The sequence below is a fragment of the Antedon mediterranea genome, chromosome 3 (assembly GCF_964355755.1).
Source record: "Antedon mediterranea chromosome 3, ecAntMedi1.1, whole genome shotgun sequence".
Lineage (NCBI taxonomy): Eukaryota > Metazoa > Echinodermata > Crinoidea > Comatulida > Antedonidae > Antedon > Antedon mediterranea.
The window spans coordinates 3,943,792-3,956,902 of NC_092672.1; the positions used below are offsets into that span (position 1 = coordinate 3,943,792).

The following is a 13,111-nucleotide window of genomic DNA, read 5'->3' on the forward strand; positions in this document are numbered from 1 at the left end:
GCAATGCATTTTGGGATTTATAGCGGGCCGCTATAATTATTAGAATCGACTTATTTTTTACATTTTTAACCGTTTAAAGACGAAAAAAGTTATCGCAATAGGATCATATAGTATTATTTTTACATTAAATATAGTTTGTGATCTTAAATTAGATCTAAAAAACGTAGGGAATGGGGCTTTAATTCTAAACCGCCCGGTGATATACTGAAATTAAATCAATTAATTTGAAACAATAAGATGAGGAAATCTGTGAGAATGAGAAAAAGTCGCCCCAACCGAGACCCGAACCCGGACCTTCTGCTTGATATGCAGCTGTCCTAACCATTAGACCACTGGGGCTTTCATGGTATTGATACTAACTATACTCACTAAATTGATTGAAAAAGTGTAAAAATACATTGTTCCAACTCGATTTGATAGCGACTCTTAACATATTATGTATATATATTCATAATAAAAACTCTTATTATATATAATACTTTACATTTTACATTTTTTCGAATACATACCTTTAAATCTCTATATATAATTCCTGCCCTATGTAAAAATGCCAAAGCCATAGACTATGATGATCTCCATGAGTTGCATAATCCATTACTTTAAAACAGAACAAACAAAATAAATTATATTATTTGTGGAATAATTGTTTTTTCAAATTGGCTTTACTAATATTTTGTATTTGTAAAATTGATTTTAAGTCCTTATCCAAGAAGACCACCAGGATTACGGCTGTGGCATGACTTGAACCTGTGCCGATTTTATGGCATAGTTGGTGGCGACCCTACCTTAAACCACTTGGTCACTCAGGTCAGCTGATTGAACTCTCACATATATATAACTATATCTTTATTTGTGTAAATAAAACACATGTTAAACATAAATATATACATCATCATCTTAAATCCTGATATCTTAATCTGTCATCACACAACTTACAAATTATATATAGCTATCGATATCAATACATATCTGAATTCAACAACAGTTTATCTAGGTATGCAGCTCACATAACAGCATCAACATTGGAGAAATGTATGTAACTGATTAAGAATTAACCATTAAGTTTCCATTACAAAAAGGCAAATTGTCCAACAAGAGCTAAATGTTAATATGAATGTATCATATAGATATAGAAATAAGAAAAAACTAAAGTATATTTAATATTTATTTTATTTTTAGCTTTGTGGATTTACAGTTTAAAAAAACATGATACAAAAAGAGACTATTTAGATGAGGGTACATTAATTGAATTGTAGAACAGGAACGTCAGCACATTCCTGTTAAATTTGAATAAAAACAGTAAACAACAATTTGATATTACGTTGTTTCACCAATTACTGTTTAAAGCTCTGTCTACATTATCAAACATTATTTGACAAAAATATGTGATGTGCTCAAATATGGTAGTGATAATATGACATAATCATGTCCATATGGGCACATCACATGTCTTGGTCAAAAGTTTGATAGTATAGACAAGTCTTTACTCCACCAAGTAGTCTATGGTTGACAAGTATGAGCAGAAGTTAAAATAATATCTGTTGCTTAAGTAACTATTATTTTACATATACCAATCAGGGGAAGATTTAGGCAGGGCTAAACAGGCTTTATCCCCCCTTCCCCTAAAATTTAACAGCCATATCTTTTTTAAAAATAAAATTATTCTGCAACCTGACGGATCGTTTTATCATTTATGAAATATTTAGCGCCCCCCTCCACCGCTGGATCCACCCCTGCTAATCAATATAGGCCTACCATTTACCTAAATTCATTCATGTTCGACATTTTAATCAATTTTTTAACACTGTATATTTCTTAATGAACATTTACCAAATAAAAATTTAGACAAATCTAAACTGAAATAGGACATACTTTTTAGCAAATAATTTTAAATAGATACATGAAAAAAACAAAAAATATAACCTCATGGCAGAGGTATAACCGTTATATAAAACAAAAATATTTACATATAAAAAAACAACTTATATAAAATGTATAAACAATTCTGACAATGTTGGTAATTGTGATGTTGACACATTTGGATGAGCATATTTTTTTAGAAAAAATGGTACAATTGCACAAATTAATGTTGAAAATGAGGTAAACTGTCAGCATATGTGGAATGCAGGTATGTTTGTGTACAAGCCTTTTTTTTTTATAGCAGTGCTCATTATGTTTCTAGGTATAATTTTAATAATATTTGAAAAATCTACTCAAATTAAAAATGTCTATTTAATATATGTTTACAGGGTTTTATTATAACCAGTGGTGACCCCAGGAAATGTCCGAGGGAGGGTAATTAACGACGGAGACTTGTGGGAATTTCTCTCCAAAGTATTAATACCTATAGTATGATAGTATGATATGTTTTATCAACCAATGCACTTTATTTGAACATTTACTGTAAATTCTTGCACCTGATTTGCACAAAAGAAACGTATAAATAATATAAATATAATAATATATATATAAAAAAAACATTTATGAAAACAAAGGTTTGATGGTATTGTACATTTATACATTGACATATTTACTATACATGGAAATTGAAATATAAATTAAAGGAATGTTGTTTTGGATTAAAAATAAATATTAAAACAGATTGCACGTAGCAAAACTTGGAAAGTTTTACAATTAAATAATGTAGACTAATAGTACAATAAATCTAACACCAATTTACTATGTTGTTTTGAAGCAACTACAATACACCTACTACACCTTCAGGACCCCAAAAAATGTTCCCTTAAAGAAGTATTGTCCCCCAAAACATGAAAAATAAAGATTAATTAAATCAGACTTTGAATATGTTATTTGTAGATTTAATAATTCCGTAGAAAAAAACCCGAAAAAAACCCTCAATGTTTTCACTTATAAATTGACAAAATAAATGGTTAAAATCAACCAAAAACCCATTGGCTGGCAGCCATTTTGACCACTTTTTCTTTTAAATTACAGGTAAATACATTTTTTTCGATCCAATTTCTGGTCAAAGTGGAACTATTATGTGACATTAAAATGGAATATTCAACAAAAATTTTGTTGAGAATTTTCAGGGGGACAATACATCTTTAATAGGGATGTCCAAAAGGAAGGGTTTTTCTGTATATCTTTTTTGTAGCTTGTATTAAAGGTCTGTGTGGATTGAAAATCTATATACAGTATGGTTGGTTATCTAATGGTATAAATGTTGCCTTATAGGTTCAAATCTTACCAGAGACATTTTTTTTATTTAACAAAATGTTTGAAACTTCTGTTGATATATGAGCTATGTTTGATATACAGTATGTTCCAAAATGAACAGTGTGGTTTCTAGTAATGATTATATAGGCCTATTACAATGTATTTATTGGCCTACTATACATGCCATTCTCTACTGTACAATTATATGACTAAATTTTTATTTCAAGGCCTTTGTAGAAAGATACCACAATTATATGACATTTATTCAGGCTTTTAGTCACGTTTAATACGTCCTTTTTGAAGCAAAAATCAGCTGAATTGGCTCCAGGCATTCAGTCACTTTGGAGAGTTCACCAGTCAATCCAATCGGCACCAGGCTTTTAGTCTCTGGGGCTTGGTCCTATTAAACACCACACAGCACTGTAATAGTACCACTAACATTAGACAATAATGCATGTTAGTACTGACCCTTAAATAATCAACGTCGCTACTAAATATAACTTAACCTAACCTTCTCAATATTCCCTTCTATAGGTAGTGTGTTAGTGGAGTCTATCCTAGAGTCATATAACATCTAAATAAATTCCTGTCATTTGATTGTGGATCACGTGGCGTGCAATAGTACGCACTATTAAACGATCGTTTAACAGTACTTTTTTTGTGTACGAAAAAAAAAAAATTTTGTTTTATACTATTGCGTTTGAAATACAACAGCGCCACCTATGTTGTACTTTCGCGGCGATTTTAATGTTATGACTGGTTTTTCGCGATGGAAGTACATTTCTGGAGAGATATATGTACTAATTTAGATAAAAAGGCATTTAAATTAGCTTCAGATCGTTTATAGGATTTTGATTAACTAATGGGAATATCTCTAAAAGATATGAAATCGTTGAAAAAACATAATTAGCCTAGATGAGTTCTAGTTGCCTGTCAAAGTTTTGCCTTTCAGCCTAGCTAGTAGGCCTGTTAGTACTAGCAAGGTTAAAACATCTAGTTGTTTGGTCGTTTGTTGACATAATTAACACTAAAGTAGGTGTGTTTATAAAATCCATATAAATATAACATTTAATTTAATATTATAAAACACCAAATGGTACTGTCAATGTGAATCAAATGTAAGCCTAAGCCTACCTTTTATTTGATTCCAATGACAGGATTCTATTTAGATGTTATATAAAACAAATAATGAATGCTTTATATTCGTAAATGAATATTTGGTGAATGATGAAAGGTTATATATCAACTTGACTTCGCCTCGTTGAAATATAACCAGGCTTTCATCATTCACCTCATGCCATTATTTGTACCATTACAATCATAAAAATTCACTTTTGTATCATTTACAAATAGTGTTGTGTGGTGTTTAGTAGAGGACTAAACAGACTGCCACTCTTTTTGGAGGGCTAAGGGCACTAGTCAATCCAACATGCTCAATAGGCTCCTGCCTTTGGTCTCTCTGGAGTCAGTCCAAATGTTCACATAGCATGAAGAACAATCTTCAAATGAATTCTGATAATGATGATTTACTTCATGGCGAATCTGTGTTGTTGTTATAAGTCGGTTTCTCTAATCCAATCAAAGTTATCAAACTGTAAAATAGAAAATATTATTATTATTATTATTATGTAATAATTAAAATGTCTAAATCAAAAATAAAAACTTAATATTGACTATTACAACATAATCTACATGAAGACCCTTAAACAAAGGATACATTATATTCATATTTGACTACAGTAAGGAACAAAATATGTAACCATCACATCATATTTTGTTTTACATTAATGGGACGAATTATATTAATATTTGAATACAGTAAGAAATATGTAAACATAACATCATATTTTGTTTTACATACTACTGTAATGGGACAAATTATATTTATATTTGGCTGGAGTAAATACTACAACATATGCTCTTCAGTGTAAGAACTGACATGTGTGCGCATACACACTTTTTAAGAAACATGAAGCATCAAGTTGATGGACGTTCAGAAATAGACCAATAAGCATCTTCCTATTATTTTACCTAATGGGAAGAATTCTTAATTATCTATGTTCACATGTGAGAGGGAGGTACTTCACAAAAACTGCAGAAGTCATCGGATATTGCAGTTCCGATTAGTAATCCGGTTTGAATAGTTCCCTTCCTATATATGTTATTGTAACACAAAGAGCCGGTCTAATAAATGATAACCACATGTACATGTACTTGTTTGTTTGGAAAAAAACATTTAACAAGTTCGAAAGTCGTGGGAATTGAATGATATGTCCTTTACATTGTGGTATAATATTAGCAAATGGACCAATCAGGGAATGTTCGATTGCAAAATCACAACATATTGTTTACACGTGAGGAACAGATTTCATCTATAAAAGTCGAGCGAAAATTGAAACTGGATTTATTCATACAACAGCAGATGACAGGGAAACATCCAGTTTACAGATCAACAGAAAAGACATCCAGAATACAACAATGTATCTCCGGTAAGTAAATTGTTATTTAAGCTTTTAATAATATTGTTTCGTGTGAAACAGATATTTATTTAGTTAACATTGAGGGCGTCCTTTCTTGTCTCTAATAAACAAGCGTAGATCCAGCATGGCGAGCAGCTGACTCGCATCGATGTTTTTATAAGTATTTTAATTCTGTTAATTTACCAGTTTTTAGTAAATATCATTTAGATATTTATACTGTGATGTTTAGGGATCTACCAACTGTTAATCTGCTTAAGATACTGAACTGAAGTTAATCAGAGACTTGTTTAAATGTTAATTACATCCGGTCAAAGTAAATTGAATTGTGGCGAGGCGGACAGAAGTAAAGTACAATATCACAACCGATCTTAATGTATGAGTGTTTATTTAACACCATTCAATTCTGTAAAGATTGAATAAAAAACAAAGGTTACAGTAAAAGTCAACCTGACTAAAAAGCTCATGTAAATATAAAGATGAAACATACATAAAACATTATTTCATTAAAAGAATAATGTTAACTATCTAATGACAAGTCATTATTGAAAGGGTTGATGATTATGGATGCATTAATCTAATATTGAAATAATGTTTTATGTATGTTTCATCTTTATATTTACATGAGATTTTTAGTCAGGTTGACTTTTACTGTAACCTTTGTTTTTTATTCAATCTTTACAGAATTGAATGGTGTTAAATAAACACTCATACATTAAGATCGGTTGTGATATTGTACTTTACTTCTGTCCGCCTCGCCAAATATTTAGGATGATATTTGGTGCTACTGTACTTTAGCACTGCTACTCTGTACTTTGACATTACTGTCTTTTACTGTAGTACTGATTTGTTAGAATTCTGTAACCTTCCTTGAACATGTTGGCTGTGGGAAGGAAAAAACAATATTAAAACACACAGAAGGTACAATATGGGTATACTCTAGTTAGGAATGCAATACAACTGAAGATCATTTAATACAAGTCAATTTCTGTTTAAATATTCTTTTACCATTAATGTTCTATTTAGCATATCTGAAATAATTTTTTTTTATACATTAATATTTTGTCACCGATTATTGTAAGGTAAACTGGAGTCCATTCTAAACACAGTTTAATGAGCTGTTAGGATCTCAATGTAATAAGACATTATGTGATAGGCTGGCCAATTCCTTTCCATGCCGTATTATGCTTCCTAACATTTTCAATCAGGTACTCATTTACAGCTGAGCTGTTCTTATTGGGAAATTAACTTGGGTCTTATATCATATTCAAACATCTTGTTAGGCTTAGTTATGTTTTTTCTTTGTACAACAGGACAGCCAGGCTGCTTCTTGGTCCTGAGAATCGTATGTAGGCTGTGAAATAAAAGGGTTGCAGAATGCTGGCTAATGATGACATCATGATCAGTGTGCAAAACATACTTTGACGAAACTCTGCTAGACAATGACTAATGGATTGCAACCTTTTTTTTAAATGAAAGGGGTATTTTTATAAATATGGTAGATTGGAAGAGTGCAATTATTACTAAAATTTTTTCGAGGGGAAAAAGTTAACTTACAGTTTTTATATTGAATTTCAGATTTAATATGATGTTAACAATTGTGATACAGATTAGTATAATCTATGTCATCAAATCAGCAGCTCAAACCAATTCTGAAGCTTGTAATAGCTGTTGTACAGCTGGGGTTCCTGGCATTCCAGGAAATCATGGTAATCCAGGTGCAATAGGGCCACAAGGAATGAATGGAATACAAGGAATGAAAGGAGAACAAGGAATTAATGGAGAACAAGGAATTAATGGAGAACAAGGAATTAATGGAGAACAAGGAATAAAAGGAGAACAAGGATTGAATGGAGAACAAGGAATGAAAGGAGATAATGGAAGCAATGGCTTAGATGGGATTCCTGGTAAATTAGGACCAAAAGGACCTCAAGGCCTCATTGGACTACCAGGTGCAAATGGTGTAAAAGGAGAAAAGGGTGAACAAGCTAGTCAGCAGAAATCTGCTTTTTCAGTAGTTTTTACATCAAACCCAGGTCGTCACGCCATTAGCCCAATGAAGTACGACACAATAATTTCAAATGTAGGAAATCCCTACAACAAAGAAACAGGAAAGTTTGTCTGTACAATTCCAGGTGTTTATGTATTCCAGGTGACATCAATGAAATCAACTGGTGGAAAAATTCTAACAGCAATCAAGAAAAATGGGAATATTCAAATGACCACAAGGATGGATGCTGCTGGGTATAATTCTGCAAGTACAATGGTGGTTCTTGATCTGATATCAGGTGATCAAGTATGGACTGAGCCATATAATTCAGGCACTAACTATTATCAAAGTGACAGCAACAGATACTGCTCATTTTCTGGTTTCTTACTTTATGCAGCATAAAGTAAACATACAAATACATGTATTGCTTTAATCAATTAATTTGCAAATAGGCATAAAAAAAAGGGTAAAAAATCAGACTTTGAATACTGTAGGCTATTTTGCAGTTTTAATTAATCACTTCCATAGAAGAACAAATGTTAAAAATAATGCTTTTACTTATAAAAAAACCCCCCAAATATACAGTTAAATTTAACCACAAACCCATTGGCTGGCAGGAAATTCACCTATTTCCACCCCACCCATTTTTGGTCAAAGTAAATAACTATTACATTAACATTTTCTTTTAGAAAGGTTAGTGATTTTTTATGTGAATTTTACTTACCAGTTAAAAAATTATAGATTTAACATTTATTTCATTCAAACTAAATGTTGTAAGTATATTTTAGAAATAAAAATATTAATATTCCGTATTTTGAGTGGATCATTATGTTGAACTATGAACTATATATGGTATAATTGTTTATGTGAGGGGAGAAAGTTGGATAAAAATCAAAGCCTCTTCTTTTTTTTAAAGTTTTTAATTCTTTGCTTGGCACACTTTATTTTATAAAATTCATATGAATCATAATATTGCTCATGACGACACTGGAAACCAGTTTGTTACAACTCGACATATAACTTTGCATAAAATATAAAACAGAACTGAACGTTAGAGGAAACATACCGTTAGAGGAAACAATAAACTCTGATAAAAAGAATTAAATATTTGACATACTACAAAAAATGCACTAAACATAAAAGAAAACATAACAAAATGGTAAAAAATACTGAAGAAGATTTTGAAAACTATGAAAACTAGAGAAATAAAAACACCTCCAAAATATTTAGACGAATTATATACCAAAGAAATATGAAGAGGCTTAAAAACAGGATAAATCATATTAATATTGACTACAGTAAGAAACAAAATATGTAAACATAACATTTACATATGTTGTTTTACATACTGTAATGGGATGAATAATATTAATATTTGAGTACAGTAAGAAATATGTTAATATAACATTAAATATTCTGTTTTACATACTCTGTATGTGGGACAAATTATATAAATATTTGACTACATTTACATATTTTGTTTTGCATACTACTGTAATGGACAAATTATATTTATGTTTGGCTGGAGTAAGTAACAATGCTCTTCAGTGTAAGAACTGACATGAATGCGCATACACACTTTTTAAGAAACACGAAGCATCAAGTTGATTGACGTTCAGAAATAGACCAATCAGTATCTTCCTATTATTTTACCTGATGGGAAGAATTAGTAATTATCTATGTTCACATGTGAGAGGGAGGTAACTTCACAAAAACTGCGGAAGTCATCGGATATTGAAGTTTTGATTAGTAATCCGGTTTGAATATGTTCCCTTTCCTAATGTTATTTTAACACAAAGAGCCGGTCTAATAAAGGTACTTGTTTGTTTAAAAAAAAACATTTAACAAGTTCAAAAGTCGTGGGAATCGCATGATATGTCCTGTATAATATCAGCAAATGGACAAATTAGGGAGTTTTCGATTGAAAAATGACAACATATTGTTTACACGTGAGGAACAGATTTCATCTATAAAAGTCGAGTGAAAATTGAAACTGGATTTATTCATACAACAGCAGATGACAGGGAAACATCCAGTTTACAGATCAACAGAAAAGACATCCAGAATACAACAATGTATCTCCGGTAAGTAAATTGTTATTTTAGCTTTTAATAATATTTAGGATATTTGGTGCTACTGTACTTTGGCACTGCTACTCTGTACTTTGACATTACTGTCTTTTACTGTAGTACTGATTTGTTAGAATTCTGTAACCTTCCTTGTATATGTTGCCGGTGGGAAGGAAAAAACAATATTAAAACACACAGAAGGTACAATATGGGTGTACTCCAGTTAGGAATGCAATACAACTGAAGATCATTTAATACAAGTCAATTTCTGTTTAAATATTCTTTTACCATTAATGTTCTATTTAGCATATCTGAAATCATTTTTTTTTATACATTAACATTTTGTCACCGATTATTGTAAGGTAAACTGGAGTCCATTCTAAACACAGTTTAATGAGCTGTTAAGACTTAGCATTATGTGTTTCCACGCTGTATTATCCTTCCTAACATGTACTCATTTACAGCTGAGCTGTTCTTATTGGGAAATTAACTTGGGTCTTATACTGTATAATATCATATTCAAACTTTTTGTTAGGCTTAGTTATGTTTTTTCTTTGTACAACAGGACAGCCAGGCCGCTTCTTGATCTTGGGAATCTTATGTAGGCTGTGAAATAAAAGGGTTGCAGAATGCTGGCTAATGATGACATCATGATCAGTGTGCAAAGCTAACTTTGACGAAACTCTGCTAGACAATGACTAATGGATTGCAACCTTTTTTAAAAATTTAATAAAAAGGGTATTTTTATAAGTATGGTAGATACTGTATGATGCAATTATTACTAAAATGTGTTAAAAAAGTTAACATACAGTTTTTATATTGAATTTCAGATTTAATATGATGTTAACAATTGTGATACAGATTAGTATAATCTATGTCATCAAATCAGCAGCTTAAACCAATTCTGAAGCTTGTAATAGCTGTTGTACACCTGGGGTTCCTGGTATTCCAGGAAATCATGGTAATCCGGGTGTGTCAGGGCCACAAGGAATGAAGGGAGAACAAGGAATGAAAGGAGAACAAGGAATGAATGGAGTGAAAGGAGAACAAGGAATGAATGGAGAACAAGGATTGAATGGAGAACAAGGATTGAAAGGAGAACAAGGATTGAATGGAGAACAAGGAATGAATGGAGAACAAGGATTGAATGGAGAACAAGGATTGAATGGAGAACAAGGAATGAATGGAGAACAAGGAATGAAAGGAGAACAAGGAATGAAAGGAGACCCGGGAATGAAAGGAGAACAAGGAATAACAGGAGATGATGGAAGGAATGGCTTAGATGGGTCTCCTGGAAAGTTAGGACCAACTGGACCTCAAGGCCTCATTGGATTACCAGGTGCAAATGGTGTAAAGGGAGAAAAGGGTGAACAATCTAGTCAGAAGAAATCTGCTTTTTCAGTAGTTTTTACTACAGACCCAGGTCATCATGCCATTAGCCCAATGAAGTACGACACAATAATTACAGATGTAGGAAATCACTACAACAAAGAAACAGGCAAGTTTGTCTGTACAATTCCAGGTGTGTATATGTATTCCAGGTGACATCAATGAAATCAAGTGGTAGTGGTAAAATTTTAACAAGAATCATGAAAAATGGCAATAATCAAATGTCTGCATGGATGAGTGCTTCAGGGTTTAATTCTGTAAGCACAATGGTGGTTCTTGATCTGATATCAGGTGATCAAGTATGGACTCAACCCAAAGGTTCAAGCTATAACTATTACTACAGTAACAGTGACAGATTCTGCTCATTTTCTGGTTTCTTACTTTATGCAGCATAAAGTAAACATATACAAATACTTGTATTGTTTTAAACAATTAATTTGCAAATGGCAAGTCAAACTATACAAATGTCACAAGCTAAATTACTATTAATTAAAATGTATTGTCCCCCAAAACATGAAAATTCCAGTTAAAAATATAGATATAACATTTATTTCAAAACTAAATCTTATAAGTATATTTCAGAAATAAAAATATTAATATTCAGTATTTTGAGTGGATCATTATGTTGAACTATGACCTATGGTATAATTGTTTATGTGAGGTGAGAAAGTTTGGAAAAAAATCAAAGCCTTCTATTTTTTAAAGTTTTGAATTCTTTCCTTTTATAAAATTCATATGAATCACAATATTGCTCATGACGACACTGGAAACCAGTTTGTTACAACTTGACATATAACTTTGCATAAAATATCAAAAAGAACTGAACATACCACCCTTAGAGGAAACAATAAATTATGATAAAACAAATTAAATATTTAAAATACTACAAAAAATGCACTAAACATAAACGAAAACATGACAAAATGGTAAAAAGTACTGAAGAGGATTTTGAAAACTATGAGAACTACAGAAATAAAAACACCTCCAAAATATTTAGACGAATTATATACCAATGAAACATGAAGAGGCTTAAAAACAGGATAAATCATATTCATATTGACTACAGTAAGAAACAAAATAATAATATGTAAACATAACATTTACATATTCTGTTTTACATATTTATACTGTATGTGGGACAAATTTTATAAATATTTGACTAAATTTACACATTTTGTTTTAATACTACTGTAATGGGACAAATTATATTTATATTTGGCTGGAGTAAATAACTACAACATATGCTCTTCCGTGTAAGGACTTGTGACATGAATGCGCATACACACTTTTTAAGAAACATGAAGCACCCAGTTGATTGACGTTCAGAAATAGACCAATCAGCATCTTCCTATTATTTTACCTAATGGGAAGAATTATTGATTATCTATGTTCACATGTGAGAGGGAGGTAGTTTATTGAACTTCACAAAAACTGCGGAAGTCATCGGATATTGAAGTTTCGATTAGTAATCCGGTTTAAATAGATCCCTTTCCTAATGTTATTGTAACACAAAGAGCCGGTCTAATAAAGGTACTTGTTTGTTTAAAAAAAAACATTTAACAAGTTCAAAAGTCATGGGAATCGCATGATATGTCCTGTATAATATCAGCAAATGGACAAATTAGGGAGTTTTCGATTGCAAAATGACAACATATTGTTTACACGTGAGGAACAGATTTCATCTATAAAAGTCGAGTGAAAATTGAAACTGGATTTATTCATAGAACAGCAGATGACAGGGAAACATCCAGTTTACAGATCAACAGAAAAGACATTCAGAAAACAACAATGTATCTCCGGTAAGTAAATTGTTATTTTAGCTTTTAATAATATTTAGGATGATATTTGGTGCTACTGTACTTTATCACTGCTACTCTGTACTTTGACATTACTGTCTTTTACTGTAGTACTGATTTGTTAGAATTTTGTAACCTTCCTTGAACATGTTGGCTGTGGGAAGGAAAAAACAATATTAAAACACACAGAAGGTACAATATGCGTGTACT

General features: G+C 31.4%; 1 protein-coding gene across 1 annotated transcript; it reads left to right on the forward strand.

Annotated features, from left to right (window-relative positions):
• The first annotated feature begins 5,561 nt into the window (after positions 1-5,561).
• On the forward strand, positions 5,562-11,663 carry LOC140043388 (uncharacterized). The gene is made up of 3 exons (XM_072087890.1): positions 5,562-5,669; positions 7,236-7,809; positions 11,258-11,663. The coding sequence occupies exons 1-3, from the start codon at positions 5,659-5,661 to the stop codon at positions 11,498-11,500; spliced, it is 828 nt and encodes a 275-aa protein (XP_071943991.1). The 5' UTR covers positions 5,562-5,658; the 3' UTR covers positions 11,501-11,663.
• The last annotated feature ends 1,448 nt before the right edge of the window (positions 11,664-13,111 follow it).

Bases quoted from the DNA above. Each gene is read 5' to 3' on its own strand.
- LOC140043388 (XM_072087890.1), top strand. The intron at 7,810-11,257 runs GTGACATCAATG...TATGTATTCCAG, and splicing joins CAGGTGTTTATGTATTCCAG to GTGACATCAATGAAATCAAG.